The sequence below is a fragment of the Pleurodeles waltl genome, chromosome 9 (genome assembly GCF_031143425.1).
Source record: "Pleurodeles waltl isolate 20211129_DDA chromosome 9, aPleWal1.hap1.20221129, whole genome shotgun sequence".
NCBI lineage: Eukaryota > Metazoa > Chordata > Amphibia > Caudata > Salamandridae > Pleurodeles > Pleurodeles waltl.
The window spans coordinates 125,912,846-125,933,140 of record NC_090448.1 but is presented as its reverse complement, the minus strand read 5'-3'; the positions used below and the strand labels follow the sequence as shown (position 1 = coordinate 125,933,140).

The 20,295-nt window shown below is 43.1% G+C and overlaps 1 protein-coding gene across 1 annotated transcript in view; it reads left to right on the top strand.

Annotated features, from left to right (window-relative positions):
• The window catches only part of LOC138258589 (actin nucleation-promoting factor WASL-like), a 120,407-nt gene that overhangs the window by 62,903 nt on the left and 37,209 nt on the right, over positions 1-20,295 (top strand). Inside the window, exon 4 of the mRNA XM_069205951.1 lies at positions 15,587-15,737. Coding sequence (XP_069062052.1) covers positions 15,587-15,737 — 151 coding nt within the window. The remainder of the gene's footprint in view (positions 1-15,586; positions 15,738-20,295) is intronic.

The window sequence follows — 20,295 nt, the reverse complement described above, 5'->3', positions numbered from 1 at the left end:
CTTGCCTACTTTAGTAATCTTAGGGCACAGATATCTCAATTCCGCTTCTGTGTATGACTCTAATCTGTTTACCCCCATTGTCCCTTCCACTAATTCAGCAGCTTCCACGCCCAGTCTCACAAAGTTCAAGTAATCATCTTTCTCTGACCTTTCTGGTTCTACTGTAGTCTTTTGCGAAGCATAGGTCTTCTCTAACCACTCATTCAACTGTTGTACCGTAAAACCTTGCAGTGAAATGTTCCCTGCATGCATCATGGGCGACTGTGAAGCGTTCGTACTTATTGTCTGTGGGGTTAACACCCCTAGCCCTGCCTGTCTCATTGCTTCCAACGGTGCTTCAACTGGGCTAAGGTCTATCAAAGACCTTGGTTTTTCAACCGCTTGTTCTCCTGGGGCCATTAACTGAGGGGTTCCTATGGACCCTCCTCTTAGCACATCTTGGGCCATTACTCCCTGATCACATACACCAGGCTTACCTTGTGCATACAATAGCACCGGTGGACCAACAGTAATTGGCAATGATATTGCAGCTGTTGTCTGACCTGGTCCTAAACCTTGTGGAGCAGCGACTCCAAAGGTCTGATCCAGTGAAGCCGGGGCAGGTATTAATGGAGGTCCAGCTGCTAGGTTATATCCCGGTATTAGTTGTGGGTGCGGCTGGGGTAGCAATTGCGGAGTTGACTCAATCTGCTCTAACCTAGATTTTGTATATATCTGGTCTGGTGGCACTATCAGATTTGTAGTAGTCTCTAGTACTGGGACGTCTGGATAGATTCTCTGTATCTGTGGTGGAGGTTGCAACTGTATCTGCATGTCTGGCGCAGTGGGTACACGGACACCATTCTGTATCAAAGCTGTATCACTAGTCTGTGCTGTATCAGTAACTCCCTTCTCCTGCGTCTGGTTCCCAGGACCCGTACAGGTGCTCGGGACCTTATCGCTTACCGCATAAGATGGTGGACGATCATGTAATATTCGATCCATAAATTCTTCATCGTCTGAATCATCTTCTTCCCAAGATCTTAGTTTCTTTAGGCTTACTAGCGTCTGTCTGTTTTCCCTATGGCTTTCTTTCCCTGCGTCTCATCTCCCCGTGTTATTGCTGGGAACAATTTTAATCCATCAACTATTCCCAGTCTCCACATTTTGCTCATTATCCCACCTAGCTTCCGCATAAGTTTTTTTTTTTTTTTTTTTTTTTTTTTTTTTTTCCCTGCCCTTTTTATTATTCTTTGGAATTTTTCTTGTCTGTTTAAGGGCCATTAAATCCCAAATCGCTAAAGCCTCATACTGAGCTGGCCTCAGAGGTGGCTTCTGTACACTTAACATCCACCTTAGATTTTCTAGAACTCTCATATTGAACGTCCCATGACCTGGGAAAGCCAAACATCCCTCTTTTTCTGTCAATTTGCACCACTGTTTCATCCATAAACAAGGCGTGACACCTTTTTCCTCCATAACTATGTAAGCCGGAGTTCCCTCAGGCGGTGTAGGCTCCCCTTCACTCGCCATAATGTATGCATCTCCTTTCAGAGCACTCTTAAAAGCCTTGACAAAATTCATTTTTACGTTTTTCTTATTTGTATTTAATCAGAAAGTGACTTTAGTTCCCAGGACACTTCACCCACCTTTCTCAACCTATTGCCTCTCACGGACAGCAGCCAATCCGTGCATGACCCCTCTTGACCCCTCTCGGCAACTGACCTATCTCAGCACGGCACCACTGACGTCACACTCACACACTGCAGCGGACAGTCTTGCGGCTCGTCCGCCCCTCACTGGATTCACACCGAACTAATGCAAAAATTACTGCGAGCACCTTTAACACAATTTGCCGGTTTACTACAGGAAGGGTAACACATTCGCTTTAGAACATTAGAGATTTCACTTAACGCCTCGGCCGCTACTCTCTCCTTCTCAGTTCCCGCACCCACAAGCAGAATTCGACCCACAAATCCTACTCTCGACTTGTCAATGGTTCGTCCTAGTGCACTTTAGAACTTGCCAAATCTCCATCGAAGTTTCACACATACAATTTGACTCACTCGACTTGTCAACCACGCCCGAGTGACCTATTAAACCGCACAAATTACAACATAAACCCAAGTGTCTCCACACTTGTCAATATACTCCGGAGTCTTAGACCACAATGGGTCCGTACATGAACAACCAACCACGTGGATAATTTTGAGCACAAAGCGCCACACATATGAAGTACGCTGACTTCCCTACTCTCATACTGCAGAGTATGCCCACTCCTACTAAAACATTTACCTGGCCTAGATACACTCAAACTTCACAAATCACCTGCAAAATGCATGAGCTGAGCAAGTGCAAATCCTACACCAATCATACTATGATGCCGAGAACATTCCCAACTCACTTAGGTAGGCTCCGAGATTCCAGGAAAGTCATGGTGAATTTAGAAACACATCATACCTCCAATTTGCATTCTCAGTAAAACAATTTAAACAATGATTCTCTGTCCTAGGGCCCCAAAGGGCCAAACTGTCGCTCTGCTACCAGAACTGTTAACGCGTCCCTTTATAATTTATTACACATCAGGACTCGTTTTAGGCCAATGAATCTTTTGACCCAGTTCAGAGACACCTTAGGACGAGATAGCTAATCAATATGTCAATCAAGACATCAATAATGTCCGCAATATTTATCACGACAATGCATTTCACTTTAGTCAGTCATTAATCAATTCAAAGACGCTACCATGACCTTTCAGCCATGAATAACCACACCTTGTTTAGTATTTTATGAGTTTATTCCCTATTAATTACAGTCTAATAGCAAATGCGTTAATCTCAACACCAAGAAACATAATACCATAGTCACGAAATGGCAACTTTGATAAGCTTTCATTAAAGCGAGAATCACAAACATCAGAACATAACACGGCGTGAACATAGATCAATTTAGCAGTGTCAATAACGCGTCAGTTCAACAAAGCATAATCTCGGTCGTTTGTCTATTTGCGTCAGTTTGGTGAACACCTGTCCTAACCACTGATTAGCATTTGCATGTTGGGCTTCATGCAAAACTATTTAGAACACCAATTTGGAAAACATCTAGCTAAGGTCTCTGTCAAAAGCAAGCAGTTGGTACCTAAAAAGGAAAAGCAAACCGACAAATCACAATCGCATTGTCATGATTACCCTCCAAAGTTTAGGTCCGCGCACAGGTTCAGTCTTCGTCCTCAGGACTTCAGTCAAACCGCCATCAGTCAGACAGAACTCCGCTCCGGGGCAAAAGGGCACTTTTCTCATAAGGAGGTAAAGTGAAAAATTGACAATCTAAGGGCTAGGATGTTTTTAAGTAAAGCAATAAGACACCAAACAGAGTGACAGTTTCTGGATAAAATCAATAGCATTCCCTACCTAATTCCAAATGACTCCTCGTGACATGGGTTTTTATCCCTTTTTCGTTGCACATTCCCCCAAAATTCTATTGGTCATCTATTACACCCCCACTATCTTTAAACTATCAAAATACACATTAGGTAATCCTACTTCACCCCATATTTTACAAGTTTTTGATTGGTCTTCATAATTGACATCTTCAGAGGTGGTACGTCCGGTATGATTTCATCCTTCTGTAATTCTTTGCACATCTTTTGGTCAGCAGTTCCATTGTCTTCACCGGTTTGAATGACCTTGTACATTAAATTAATCTACACTGTTTCAATTTACTTTTAACATTTAGGGGGTCATTACAACATTGGCGGTAATAGCCGCTTACCGCCGTGCAGAAGACCGCCAAAACACCGCCGCGGAATTCAGCCACAGCTATTATGACACACATCTCGGAATCCGCCGAAATACAGACACCCACACAAGTCCGCCACACCAAAGGTCAGTGTTAAAGTGGCGAAAACAAAACCTCCACGCCAACAGAAACACGCCCATGCTATTACGACACACGAATCCACGCGGCGGTCTTTCAACCGCGGTATTCCATTGGCGGTACACACCGCTGTGCTCAAAATACACACACATCTCCAAAACACCGCCACATTGGAAAATTCCAAATACACACACCTGATACACATACAAACACCACTACCACACACCCAACACAATATAAAACACACACCCACAAACCCCTACGACCAAAAATTATTGACGAAGGCCAGAGAGCACAGAATAGACAATACCACCACACAGAGGTACACAACACCATCACCCACACAACATCCACGCACAAAACACCACACACCACTACACTCATCACCACATACGCCACATCACACACACCACCCCATGGCACGCCAAAGACACCCCCGCTTTTCCAAGGAGGAGCTCGGGGTCATGGTGGAGGAAATCGTACGGGTAGAGCCACATCTATTTGGATCACAGGTGCAGCACACCTCCATAGCCAGGAAGATGGAGCTATGGCGCAGAATCGTCAACAGGGTCAACGCTGTGGGACAACACCCAAGAAATCGGGAGGACATCAGGAAGAGGTGGAACGACCTACGGGGGAAGGTGCGTTCAGCGGTCTCCGGCACAACATCGCGGTACAGCGGACTGGCGGCGGACACCCACCTCCTCCCCCCCACAACTAACCTGGGAGGAGCAAGTCTTGACCATCATGCATCAAGAGGGCCTCGGAGGAGTCGGTGGAGGAATGGACACTGGTAAGTCAAATCTCAACTATCATATCCCCCACCCTACCTGCATGCTATCACACCCCCACCCACACTCCCTCCCCTATCACTCAAACTCCTCACTAATGTACTAAGAACACAAACCACACATCCCAACAACAAGCCCTGCATGACACAACTAAGCATGGTCACCCCTCACCAAAGCATGCTCACTGCACATACCCAGAACAACCCCCTAACCATCATCACACAAGCCCCCACACAGGAATGCTAGCACTGGGGTACACGCTCTCCCACCAATTGCACACCATGCTACACACATGCCCAGTCCAGACACCGCCATGGCAAAGCACCGCTGAACAGGGCATGCACCGGGGAAGAATGAAATGTCCGCCACATCAAGCATAGTTATCCCATGTGCAGGTGGGACAGGGACAGTACAGGAACTTCCACGGGGAGACTAATCCAGTCTGGGCACCAGTCCCCCTCCAGAACCAGTGGAGGCTGTTATCTACTTTGGAAACTGTGGCTTTGCACTCCCCAGGATGGAATAGTGGGCAACCCACCCACTGTAGAGACTTGAGACTGTGGCTTTGCACTCCCCAGGATGGAACAGTGGGCATGGAGCCCCGTCGTGGATCTGGGTTTGCACTCCTCCGGCTGAGGTGTTACCCCCCCCTCCCCCCTTCCCTTCCCCCTGTGGTGCCTGTAGTCTTTCTATCTGATGCCCCGGCAGTGTTCTCTCCGTGTGTGGACTGGTATCTTTTGTGGGTCTCGCCCATGCATTTTTGGACTAGTGGTGCACGGACATTTATATGTGCGTATCTGCACTACTTCTCAGAATGTATATACTTTTGTATGGTTTGCTAATATATCTGTATATTTTTGAGACATGTATATTGATACATTACAATGTTTGGACAGATTTCGTTTTGTCTTTGCTTTCTTCCGGAGGGGTTGTGGGTTGTTACTGTGCTGTTTGGACATGCATTGGTGTGTTGTAATATGCGAGGGTGGGGGTGTTGCGTGTGTGTCCCCCTAACTTTTGCCTCCCCCCCCCCCCCCCCCCCTTCCGTCATAGGTGCAGTACTCACTGTTGTCGCCGGCGCAGGCGTTGGTCTTCGTAGATGAGTAGGAATGCAAGGGCCGGTAGGATTTGGAGCTCCGGATCCATGGAGTCCTCCTTCCTTGTGGGATGTGTTCAGGTGAGCGTTTCCCATAGAAACTGTTTCCGCCGTGTTTTTATCCACGGAGAATCTGCCCCGGAAAAGGTGGCGGATTGCCGGGTTGTGATACTATGGGCGGTACATTGTCTTCTGCCTGTCTGTTGGCGGTGACCGCCGCGCTACTTGTCTGTACCGCCGTGGTGGGCGGTGTTTTAAAGTGGCTGTCTATGTTGGCGGTTTCCGCCACGGTCATGATTCCCTTTTTTTTGTTTTTCGCCGGCCTGTTTGTGGTATTACCGCCGCTTTAACACCGTCCGCCAGGGTTGTAATGACCCCCTTAGTCTGTAGACGAGGGAAAATGATGGGAACGGATCTAACATTGTTACATTCATCTTCCAAGTTGAAAAAGAATAAGCAGGGTCATGTCCCCTTGTGAGTCAGCACACTGGAAAATAGAAAAATGCATTTAATGAGAGCCAGGGCAGCTAAGCTTCGGCTCATGCTAACTTAAGGCCTATGAGGATTTCAATACAGATTTAATAACGCTAATATTAGTATAAACCTATTTAAACATAATATAACCATTTTGGTCATTATTATTAGTCTATGTATACATTGGTAGCCACTCATCGTGGTCACTATTCAAGCGCACGTCTAAGCAAAATTACTATTAGTTTCTATGCGGCATCATCCCACACTGATTCATAAACATTTCATGTTAATATAGATTATATAAGCTACGCTCTCTCAGTAGTTCTGATGAAAAAGCTCTTCAGATCTACCTGTGCGGTGTGCATACTGAGTTTTTTTTTTTTCTCTCTAACTTTCCAACTCTGTATAGCATTTAGACTGCTAGCCATCAGATAAAACCGACCATCTAAGTGGAAAGAATGGTAAGTAGAAATTAAATTTGCGTATTACTTTTACAAAACGACCCTGCGATATTGCTACAGCTTTAACTGCATCAAACTCTGTCCCTATCATCATTTTTGATGAAGATGTACTGAAATATGCAGTTTTGGCCCAGTGTCTCGCTTTTTTTTGGATGGTGAATTGCAAATCTAAAAAGTGGGGGTCCGGTTTGTTTGCCCCACAAAGTACAGAGCTGTTTCAGGAGTGTCCCTTCAGACGCTATGGCTGTGTAATCCATTTAGGAAGTAATTGTGCACTGTAATATACAATTTAGTTTAATTATAAATGTTTGAGGTCCCCACAACAATTATTGCTGGCTTACTTCTCTCACTTGCTGTCTGCAGTTTGTGTTTTGGGCACATCACTTTGAGAATGGGCCTACAGACCAACAAGAACACTTCATTCTAGGTTGAGTTTCATTTTGTGTGTGTTTGTATATATGCATGAATTCATTCCCTAATGGCACTAGCCACTAGTTAGTTAGGACCTAGTTTCTATAGAAAAGTGTGATTTGTTTTGCTAATATCTTTGGCACTGTTTGATGAATCTTCACAAAATTGTCCCAAAAAATACAACCCTCACTTCAGTTGCTGCCTTAAGTTTCGGGGGTCATCCCTGAGGCGAGGGCCAGGAGGGAGCTAATATGCTTTCCCCATGTGTTTATCAATAGAAATTTTGAACTGGAATAGAGCCTGAGCCACTGGATGGAACTAGACAAACTTCGGCAGGTAGGTAGCTCTTGGTTCAGAATGCACCCTTTTTGTTTGGTGTAAATCCGTTGAGTAGCTTTTGAGAAATGAAGAAAAAAACAAATGTGTGTGATTTAAAAAAAAAAAATATATATATATATATATATATATATATATATATATATATATATATATATATACACTCTGCAAATCCTCCTGGTAAGATATGATTGGGTGCGAACACTTCAACAAGGAAGTGTTGGCAGCCATCTTGGGATTCTGCGTCCCAGGAAAAGATTTAAAAAAAAGAAAAGGGGCCAGGGTAGGTATACCCTGATCTCTTACCTCTGGTGCTGGGGTAGGGGGATGCACCTGAACTCTTCTGCAGAGTGACACCAGAGCTTTTTTTATTTTAATGTATTCTTTTTGCTTTTCAGTGAGTCGCAGTGGATCTGTCATATTAAAACATGACTAACTGTTGGAGCTGCAAAGACAGGAACTGGAGAATCAGGTTTGAGGCCTGGCATTGGCGGGGGTCCCGCACTCGTTAAATAAAGCCCACCCCTGGGGACATCAACATTTTGAATCCAGGGCTCTGCCCACCCCCTTCCCCCACAGCCGCAGGGAGTGCTACGTCTCCAGGGCCAAAGTTAACCAAATGTGGTGGGGGTGGGGGGGTGTAATGCCTCGCCCCTCTGCAGCCCTGGGGACCACCAGCTCCCTGGGGCTATATTTAAATAAGATAAGGTGTCCGTTGTGGACCCCCTGTGTGGCCCTAGAGACTGCCACCCCTTCCAGAGCCAGCTCCTGTTTGCTCTCACTTGGTGGGAGCTTTGACATCTCCTGCCAATTGAGGAGCTGTCAAACAGCTCTTGCTTGCAGAAAGCTACGTTTTCATCTGTTTCCCTGCAAATGTGCATACAGGGAAACCAATGAAAACATGGCTCCTGCAAGCAAGGAGCTGATGTTTAAAGCACCTCGGCTGGTTGAAGATCCTTCACCTACCTTACAGCAAAGAGCTGGAACACCCTGCACCCCAGGGAGTCACAATCTCTACCACAATTCGGGATGGGCCTTAAGATCTGGCGCTCAGAGGAGAAACCCCCATAGTGCCTTGAGACCCTTACGGGTGAGTAGTTTATAAACCCTGATTTGATTCAATTAGAAATTCACCTGTTATAGTTAGTTACATCAAGTAACTATAGCTTGTGCCCTAAGGTAACTAACTCGTGCCCCCATGCACTGGTAATTACCCCTCAAATTACGGCACTGATGACATCAATGTAATATTTTCAGTAAATCATTTGACCAAAAAAAAACTGCATGGCAGGGGTGCGAGTTAAAGTTACTTGAGAACTAGAAGCGGTGAATTTCTATGGTTTTGTACATTTAAAATGTGAGCCTAACTATAATGTCACCGTAACCTTTGTGTGTTTAAGTGAATAAGTGTGTATGTGCATGTGTATACAAATATGGTGGCAGTGGCATCAGTGTAGTTATGGTTAAGTCAGAGATCTCATAGGAAAATATTTTTGTGGCGTCGGTGCCATACAAAACTTTAATAAAAATCTATCCACTTTGAGTTCTTCATTACAAGCTGTTATGTAGATCCATCAATAAGGGGCCAAGAAAGAGTTGTCACTAAAGTTCCACTTCCCAGTTTGATTTCCAGACACATCTTAGCTATTTTTTTTTTTCTGTATCAAAAAACAAACTCACCAAATTTGTCAGAAGGTTGAAGTTTACTCAAGGAAGTGCCTTATCTTGGTTTACACGTAAATCCATTCAGTTAATTTAAAAAATAAACATTAGAAAGGTGCGCCTGTTGGGCATGAAGAAGTTACATTTTAGAGATTTTAACAGTTGGTTCATGGAGGATCCATGATGTCTGCAACATTGACTACTATGGCACTCTGCATTAGGCTGTTAAAGAAATATATATATTCCTCCCCCCCCCCCCCCCCCCCCCCCCCATGGAAGCACTTTTCCTGTCAACTATTTTGGTACTATGGATTTAAAGATGGATCTGCGGTACTGGAATGATTTGATTGGCTGGCTGGAACACTTAGGGAATATGTTGCAGGGTGCAGGTAATCTTTTTGCAGTTACATTTGAAACTGATACTTTTTTTTGGCGGGGGGTGGATCCTCAGATTCCAGAATGACCCTTAGTACAACAGAACTAGCCTCTGCACTACAGTACTTGTAAGTTTCCCATACCTGGTACTGCAAACTCAAGGCATACATCACAGATCCCATTTTAGCCTACTGAAGGGTCTGCTGCACCAGTACCATAAACCATGTTAGGGTTTTTGACGCTTGACAAAGACTACACCCTTTGTTGCCTGTAGTAAACGTTCAATGCACCTAGCCAAAAGGATTGTACAGCAGCTGTGTAAGAAGAGTTGCATAAACGTTTTCCAGAGGTGGTGTTATCAAATGATAGCTGTGCCTAAATCATTGCCTTCCTAAAGTATAACAATTTAATCTAGTTGCTGACCTGATGGAATGCTTTCCATCAAAGTTACAGGTTGATATAATTTCATTCTGTGGGATGTCAGTCCACAATAGTCTACTTTATATCATTTTCAGTGTTGTAGGATCTAGCATACTCAAGGCCCCAGTAGACCAAGGAGTGGCCATCTATCTACACCCTAACCCTGATGTTGGAGTCCTTAAATAGTTGCAGAATGAGAGGTTTCACCAAGAAGCAATGATTGGAATAGAAAACCGTGATTATGAGGTATTTCCATTGGAGTTGGCAGAACTCTGAAGTAGAACAAAATGTTTTACAATAAGTGTTACTGGGGAAACCAATAGATTGGGGTTATGCCTTGCAAAAGAAGCTTCTCCTTAACTTTGCAAGTGGACATCATGCAATGCAAATCCTGGTCTTTAGCATGAGTGGCTTAAAATCATAATGTGATAACCTGGGCTACTAATGATATTTAAAGATGCCATTTCCCAAAAAACAGGCTTTGTATGGTGAGCTTTTGACCAAACTAGAATCTGAGAACAAGCTCTGCTCTGATCACTTTGGAAACTGGGATACAGAAGAAAGACTTGTTTGGTAACGATTAAGGTTGTCAAGTGCTATCAAGGTTGTCAAGTTCTATCAGTGTCCTTGCTTGCAACAAATAAAAAAAAAAAATTTAAAAAAAAAACTTACCTCAAAGTTCCAAACGTTGAGAAACGAGCATCCAACCACTGCGCAGACAGCATTTTGCATCCGAGACCACAGAAGTCTACTCGGAGCAGTGCTGATCAAATATTTCAAAATGGCAATGTCCTAAAAACAGCCATGAGTTTACAGCCTCATCCTGAGCTGAGATAGGTGAAGGAAAGAAAAGTAATCAGTACTTGGTGCAATCAAGATGGGACTACATCGATCTCTTCTCTGGACACCTGAGGGATGATTGAGCATTTGAGAGCAATTTATTCAAATGAGACTGAAGTACAACAGAGGAGAGCAGCAAAGTTGAAAAACGGCGGCGGAGGAAGGCTTGCAAGCTCAGGAACAAGAGAATAATTGAAGATTCAAGATTTTTGCAACCTGTTGTACAAAGTGTGTGTATGTAAGTATACACATGCACACTCGGGAGAAGAAAACAGAAGAGTAATTGATACACTTTTGAACAGTCAACTCAAAATATACCATTGGAGGTTCTTTGACAGTCCTGCACAGTAATTTCAATACAGAAAATTAAAATCAATTACTGAAAAAAGTGAAAGGTCTGTAACTAAAAGAAATGAATGCCAAAAAAAAAGTTGGTTAGAAAAATAAACTATAAACCTGAAATAATAAACAGTTCAATTGAACAAGCAAAACAATGTGCACTGTGGATAGATTGCCCTTGGCATCTAGCACCAGCCCAGTGGCACATCCTTGTTGCAAACAGCCAGGAGCCATGCACAGTTTGGGCAGTGCATGTGGAGGATGGAATGTATGGGCGCAAGGCCTGACCAGAGGATAGTCCCTGCAGCTTAATCGAATGTACACTGTTCAGGCCATGTGTAGGGGTGGCTGGGGAGCGGGGGGGGGGGGGGGGTTGGGGGTTGCAGCTCACTGAAGAGCACCTGGCCTCTGGAGGCCAGGCCATGTGGACTTCACCCCTGCTGCACAGGGATGAAGTGTGTGTATGTATATGGATGTGTATGTATATATGTGTGTGTATATGTGTATATGTATGTGTGTGTAAGATATATATATATAATCACGTTCCGGCCAAAGCATCGAAGCGCTCGAAAGGGAGAGGTGTCGGAAGAAGTTAGCGGGGGAACAGCCAGGTTTTAACAAGCCTCCTGAAAGTCAAGAAATTGTGTTCCTTTCTTATACATAACGGGAGGGAATTCCAGCATTTAGCTGCTTCCACTGTATATGCCTTATCTCCCCATCTAACTTTGCATGTCCGAGGGCCCTGGATCAGATAGGATCTTGAAGATCTAAGTTGACGGTTAGGCTTATACCAACTTAGCCTAGAGGAAAGATAATTCGGACTGCTTCGGCCTTATAAGTCAGACCTAGGGTTTTAAACCGGATTCGATTCGCTACTGGTAACCAGTGCAATAATTTCAGACTGTCACTAGCAGAAGCCAAGCGCGGAAGGTCAAGTATAAGGCGGGCAGCTGTATTCTGGATAAGCTGAAGCTTCTTAAGTGATGTCTTGTCTAAGTTAAGCATTAAAGCATTGCAGTAATCCAGCTTTGACATAACCAATGCTAACATAACTGACTCTCCACTCCCTTTGCAGGTAAGGGAGAATCCTTTTTCAAAATGTTCAGTCTCCAGAAGCAAGTTCTAACTACTTGAGTGACATGCATCTTAAAAGAGTATTATCAAAAAGCACACCCAAATTTATAGTGGTATCAATAGGGGCCGGAAGTGTACCACATTCTGACTGCCACCAACAGGTGTTCCACAGTCATTTGGCTGATCCAAAGCATAGTATTTCAGTTATCGCTATTTAATTTAAGCCAGTTTGAGTCCTCCATCTGACTTCTTGCATGCATTTCCTAAATCGATCGGCCACTTCCTCCCATATGTGTATGTGTGTATGTGTGTGTATATATATATATATATATATATATATATATATATATATATATATGTGTAGATATATATATATATATATATATATATATGTAGATATATATATATATATATATATATGTAGATATATATATATATATATATATGTAGATATATATGTATATGTAGATATATATATATATATGTATATGTAGATATATATATATATATATATGTATGTAGATATATATATATATATATATATATATATATATATATATATATATATATATGTATATGTATGTAGATATATATATATATGTATGTAGATAGATGTGTGTATATATCTCGCTATCTCTATCTCAAAGGTTCTATTAGACTCATTCATAGTTTTACCATTCGGAGCAATCGCTGGTAATAGAACATGAACTTTCATCATAAATAGATCTGAAAGGGTTAGTGTTACATTGTACTTATAATCAACTTTTTTTTAATTGTATTTCTCCGTGTACTTTCGTAATTTACAACATTAATATATAAACATGTAAATAAAGCTGTTCGGACTTTACTCAACACGTAGTCAAATGTTTTTTACTCTAGCGTTTTTTTTTTTTCCCCTCTACAATTCTAGTAGAGAAACGAGTCCCAAGTAGTCCTCTCTGACCTGTTTTAGATATCACCGGCATAATTTATGGCCTTTTAAAGCGCCTTAAGGGTTTGCTTCCTGAAAGAAAACGGAGGAACAGTTTCAGTTCTGTGGTGCTCACATGGCTTTCCCATTTGGTTTAATCCCATAGGTTTTGTACCTTTTTCCTACTTATTTCAATCTACCTGCCTTGAACAAACCTGAGGCAGTCAGTTCTGTGGTATTCTCTCTCCCTTCTAGAAGACTGAATAAAACAACTTTAAATAGACAGTAGTGGTACTCTTCTCTTTCCTGTGCCCCTACCAATTTCACTAATTGGTAATCAGTCGTGACCTGTCCAAGTACTATCAGACTCCTGGTAGGATGTGGGAGTGACTCCCTCCTGAAATGTCTGTCTGCTTTAAAGGGAATTATCTTTTCTGTACATCAGTGTTTCTCACATGGCTAGTGGCATAATCCCTCCATTACCCTGGGAAATGAGTGGAAAGCATGCTATACACTGAGGACCTGTGTGGTGCCTGGTAAAGATGGCCTTTTGGAACCAATTGTGCAGTCATTGGGTGCATGCTGAGAAGAGCTCTTGAGAGGCTTGATTGGGACCATGCAGCTTTGTACACCCGCCCCTTCACCTCTGAGTGCAACAGGGTCCTGGGAGGCAGCGCAGGCAAGGGATCAGACTTCCAGGCAAGTAACTGAGTTGCACTACCACATATTGACTTCAGTGCCTGAGGAAGAGGGTAGGCACTAGTGCTGGCATAGATCAAGGCAGAATGGACAACCTAATACTGGCATGTAGTCTGTATCAGCCCTGCAAGTGAGGCACATTAATTGGGAAAATGTGCCATGCCTACATCAGTTTGCCTCCCACTCGTGTCCTGGACTCTTACCCACCACCTCCCTTTCACCAGCAAGGGCATCCTCCAGTGCAATCAGTAACGTTGGCACAAGTGAAGGGAATGGAGGAGGAGCAGGCTGCGCCATCGCAGGACTATGCGTCGCTTGCACAAGCACAGTTCCATATATGGCCTGTCTTTGCAATGGAGCAATGCCATTTCCAAAAGTGCAAGACTTAATCTGCATACGGGTCATTCATTATAGCAAATGAAAACGCATAGGAAGCTTCATAGTTCTGCACTGCAGTATAAACTCTCCCAACAGTACTTGTCTGCTGCAGCAACAAAATGGTCCCATCACTGCTAGAACAGAGCTCCATATGCCGTGAATAGCAATTCAGGCGACTAGTAGCTGCTGAATATGGGACCAACCAATACCTGCGGAATATGGGATGCAGCTAACCATGGCTGAGAATGCTGACCATTTGCCACTTGAATAATGTAGATATTTGCGTTTTTTTCAGCCTACAGCTCAAACCTCTAAGGTAGCCCACCCACCCCCTCTTCCACCCTCCTCTGCATCCCCAGAGAGAATTTTGAAATCCGAGTAAATGCATAATGTAAGTACTTAACTAGTAAAAGCACAAAACCACTATTTAGATAAACCAAATTCTGGAAGTGACTATTGCTGTCATTGATCAAATCCCTCCTTACTAAACACATTAAAGTTGGAAATCGGCTACTTGTGGGCAGTAAGAGAAGCTCTCTTGCACTACTTGAAATGTGCTGCATATACCTCAGTCCACTGGCGGGGGCGTCATTTTGCATGTTTTGTATAGGGTCTTGAAGTCCGAAAAGGCCATCCCTGCTGTTTTCTCAGTGTTGTGTTAATTGTTCCAGAATAGTACAAGAGCTTCCTTCTGTAATGTATAGTGCTTGTCTGGTTTTGAAATGGATGCCCTTTCGTTTGTGGGTGTTTGCTTGTAAGTAGGCAGAGGATAAGTAAATTAAAGTATGGTCTTTGGGAGAAAGTAGAAGAGAGAAAACCAGTGGCCAGTATCTGGCCCCACGCTCACTGTTGGCACTGTTTTTGTGCATTAGCATCATAGTATTTGTAGGTGGTGGAGGGCCCTTCACAAGGGGTATGTTAAGTATGTAAATGCACATCCACCATTGGAGGTGGTCTCTACAGCACCCATGTGCACACCTCTCGTACGCAAGCTCTTCTTGGATTGACACTACATGCATGCTTTTTCCTTGGTGGTGCATAGACCACACATCTCCTTCACTTCTCCACTGGGCTCCAGCTGTTCACATGATTTAATTGAAAGGTCTCCAATGTACGTGTGACCATGCCCCAATGTATAGGTCATGTATGCACTCTACTCATTTAGTATTGCAGAAGAAACTCCTGTTTTGTGTGCAAGGAGTGGACTGTATAATCTGACCATATTGTCAGTCGTTGTACAGCAGCAGAAAAAGTTGGCTTTTTTTTTTTGCGCCGTTGTGCACCCATTTTGTGGTACCAGATTTGACTATTTTGGCTGGATACGTTTTGCTTCACATAAGATCTTAAATGGATTCAATGAACGGCTAAAGAGGAATGTTACAGTAGTTTGAATTTGGTTCTTTGAATGCTTTGGTTTTTTCTGAAGGAACTGTGACAATAAATGTGATTTATTTTTTTCCAATAGTATATTGTGAATTCAGATACGCAGATTCTCTTCAGCAGAGCTGGCATTGGAGAAGAGCATTTGAAGGATCGAAGAACTTCCAAAAGGATTTTTGAGATTCTTGAAAGAAAAGGAGGAATGGAAGCTGTGCGACAAGAGGCCTTGAGCTTAGGTAGGGGGGTTCTCAAAAGTTGTTTACGTTGAGTTACTTGAACTTAACTGTTCGTTTGTTAAATTTAGCTTCAAATAGCAGGTCTGATCTACAACTTCCATGTTATTAATAAACCTTAATGTTCGTGTACGGGCAGGCTGATGAATGAATAGTGCAGGCTGGTTCGGGCAGTGATGGTTGGAGTTAACTAAAAGGGTGTGAGTTCTTGGGTTGGTTGAAGGAGCAATGTAATGTACAACCAGATGCTTCCATATTGGAGGGGGTAGGGAGGTCCTAGTGTAGGAGGTTTGGACAGCCCTCTGTAGAACAGATAATAGCAGGCCCTAGAGTGAAGGGGCTTGGCTAGAGGGGAAAGGGACTGCAAAGAGGACTGGACACACCTGGTCCCAGCATAAGAGGCGTAATGGCAAAAATTAGAACAAACTATGACCTCGGAAACACCATCCCTTCCACTATGTAAACTGTGTTGGTTGTTTAGTGGAAGGAGAGAACACAATACTCTACATCATATGTACACGTAATCACTAGATATTCATGAAGACCTGCGACTGACATCTGGTGGAAATAGAACTCAGTTCCCGGGATGTTTCTTTTGGTTGGGGGACTGGGAGTCAAAAACAAAGTGCAAAAAGTCTTTTTTTTATATAGGACCATCTGATGTTCATCAGTGGCATAACAAAGGCCCCACGGTGCATGTGGACCTCCCCTGTCGAATGCCACTCAGACCACTGCCTAAACTAGTCAGCTCTTCCAGGTGCCGAGCCTGGTGAATCGAACAGTAGTGTGTGTTTTTTTTTTTTTTTTTTTTTTTTTTTTTCTTTCCTTTGGGTGGCAAACCAACAGTAGCCTGTCATGTGCATCCAAAATAAATGGCTTGGCTGCAATGCTGATCGGTCATGGTCTCCAAGACCTGCGATGTGCTACCTATGGGCTCCAGGTGTGTCTGTGGGCCAAGGAGCAGAGTCGCACTTCCTTCAAATATCTGGGCTGTCTATACAGGTAGGAGTTAGGATCCGGGGGACTCGTGGGCAATTCTATGGGTAATTTTTGTGCCCTCCAGTGTCTAAACTCAGTGTGTGTGATGGGGGACAGCAGATACAAATATATCAAGAGTCACATTTACCTTCATGAGCATATTAACATCCACCTTCTATGCCTGTCGTAAAGAGATCTGTTGGTGAAATATAATCCCCATTCTTGTGGTTCATGGTTTCTGCCTGTAGCCTCCTTTTTCCCAGTCTGGACAAATGCACCTGCAAAAACATCCCTCGCAGCTTAGTAGTAGGAAAGTAATAGGTTATCTCTGAGATTAACTGTTAAAGTACTTTGTGGGAGGAGGTGGAGGGACTTTGCAGAGGTTGTGGCTTTGAAATACTCTACCCTCACCCACCCCCTCAGCTCCCCACCCCCTCAGCTCCCCAACACCTCTACTTTAAATGGGCTCCAGTCAAAGGTTGCAACCAATAACATTTACAGCAGGTGAAAGATACTTTAGCAACAGCCTCTTGTTAATTATTTTGCCATTGTTTCTTGCATCATAGGTAGTTATGCAAGAAATCTGATGGCAAATCTACTCTTGCCTGCAATATGCATGCAATTTAAGTTCTGAAACCAGAATCTGCTCAACTCGCAAAATTTTCAAAAGGAATAATTTACTGTCAAAACTTCACTATCCATAGCCTCAGATCACCCATACTGCTAGCTAGTCTGTGCATGCTGTAGACCAAGCCTGGGAGACGAGGCTTTGTAGGCGTTGCCCATCTGCATTGACTGGCGTGAGCAGTATCCACTCGCTCACAAAGGCAGAGCAGTTGGTGTGTGGATAGTTTGTCCACACTGAGATCAAGAATTCTTTGTCTACAGGGAAACGTGGACGCTTACCCCTTCTTATGGGACACCTACAAAAGTAGCAGAAAGACCTATGCGCTCGGGGCTCTTACTGTCATTGGAAAGTGAAAGTGAATCCTTGGTGTAAAGACTTTGAAACTGGCAAGGGGCAGTGCAACACTACCTGCTAGAAACTTGCAGAAAATGTATCAACTATTCATCTGCACAATCTCTCGTCCCTCTTAGAAGTTGAGTACCACCACCTCGCACAACTGCCCATATTTGCAAGTGCTAGGACTAGAAGTCAAACACCCTAAAGTAGTGATGGGAGGAATGCTTGCAATTTGTATAACCACTGGCAATCGCTTGGTAGCATTCCACCATCTTTCCTTGGCCCTCCATGCCATATCGGATTACACCCAGTCATTTGCAAATCAGTCTTGACCCTACTCCAATAGGAGCAGTTCAGCCTGAACTGCCAAGCTAGGTCCTCTCTGACCTTGAACACAAGCAACCTGCTGCACCAATGGAAAGCTACACCTCTGCCTCTAGAACAGGGTTCCTTGTTCAACTAACTGCATGTTTATTGGTAGATTGTGGATCATGCTCCAGGAGTCCAAGTCCCACAATTCACCTATTTTGATTTTCTGGCCAAAGCTTTATAGTGGGACACATTCTATGGACCTATTAGGTGCATAGTTTGGGTGTCATTCCTGGCTGTAGATTAATGCTGTAAATGGAGAGAACAAACAAACTGCTCTTATTACTTGCATAAAGTTTGCACGTCTCTAGACGACTACTATCCTCAGTGGTACCAAAGTAAATGGCCAAAGGTAGTTCGCCCAATCATAAGGGAGTATGCAACACAAAAAAAATGTTTCAGTAAAACTAAACCTACCCTAGGGTCTTCATTTGGTTTGATAGGCATCATGCCTAGCAGATAACTCATGTTCAAGTTGATGTCCTGGCTCTTGATCAGATACAACTGAAAGTATTGGATTATCTGAGGCAGAACAGTCAAATCTGGAATCAGTTCATAGACTGATCACTGGATCATCAACACACTTGCTTCATCGCCAAAAGAGACTGGGAAGAGGCTTGCATAAAATTATTCCAGGATGCTTGCAACAAAGGCCTGGCTGTCTCAACCCAACTTAATTGGCTGGCAAGGTATTTGAGCAATTTATAGTCTGACGAAATTGGAGCCTGATGTATCAAATGGTCTTACCTAACTAAGTCTGAGGAAGTTGTTGGTACATAAGAGCCTAGCAGTCATGGGCAGTTTAGTTCTGAAAGTGTGGTCTGTGGCTAGCTCATTTGTAAACTTAGACGGCCCACTTCAGGACTTGAGAAAATAAAAAAAAAATATTGAGACCTGAAGGTCGAGTAACTTGAATAATCTACTTGACCATACCTGTAATGTACTTGACCCGTAAACTGGTTTCAAATTGTGTGATCTAGGCAAATGTTTGTTTATTCACCTTTTTCTTCATTCTCATGAGTGTACCTTCAAATATGTGAGCTCAGCATTTCTGCTGTACAACAAACCTATTTGTTTGATTAAATTGACTAAACATGTGCTCCATGTATAAAAGGAATCTAGTCCGCATATAGGGGACACATGATCCATTACTTGCCTCTTAGTTTACTAACAGCATTGTTACCAGGTCAGGAGTATTTATAGGTTAATGTATAAACACTCACTTAATAAATATATTACTAAAGCAGGATGTGTGCCACACACTGTCCTATACAGACTGGAAATGTCCCAAAAAAACCTTCCCACTAACTTGCAGCTTTACTGATGTAACGATGTGTGTTAAAATCTGAAAATTGGGTTTCTTTGCACATCACCAAGTAAAGTGTTCTGATTTGTTTTCATGCTATTAAAATACTTTTTTTCATCACACAAGTACAAACAATGGGCTTTCACGACTACTGAAATTTATTTTGAAATGTTTGTACAGGTAACTTAGCTTTTTAAATGTTGTGTGTTAGGAAAAATCTGACCAATCCTGGAGCTCTGCAGTCAGAAGGGAAATTAATTGTAAGGCAAACTGACTTTTGACCTCAGCCTCTGAACAGAGCAAATGTGACCAGAACAAGATTTAAAGGCGTCTTTATTGCTCCTTCACTTTGACTTGACAGAACACTTGTTTTGTCACCTCACCAGAAGGGGCGAAGAGGTCCTAAAAACAGCTCAACCTCATAAAATCTGACTCCTGCCAAGTTGGGGACCAGATTTTTCAAGGCCTGTGCTTGGGTGCTGTTGTGCCGCCTTCAAAACTCTGGGGTGAATTTCCCTGGTGGTCCAATTAAGGTTTTATTTACAATAATGACCTAAAACAATGTCTAAGAAAGTATCCAGAAACCTGTAGCAGGAAATAGTACTTGTATCTTGATCCACTGTTACTGAAAGTGTGCTTGTTGCTTTTGAAATCCACTTGGTATTTGTATTGACTTGTTTTTGGATCCAATCGTGTAACTATAGTCACTTATGGTAGAGGGTGATATTTAAATTGGTGCATTTCAGCAGAATCACTTGTTAAAGGATTTTGCTTTCATAGATTTTCATTCAAAAGAAGGGGGCAAGGCAGGGACACAGGGGATGAATTACTGGCAGCATTACTTACCTGGGCTTATCTTCAGCTTTGCCTTTTACCCTCCTTTCTAAGTCTAGTCCTTAGAGCCTGTGGTTTGGATATCACAAGGTGGTATGGAATGTCAGCCC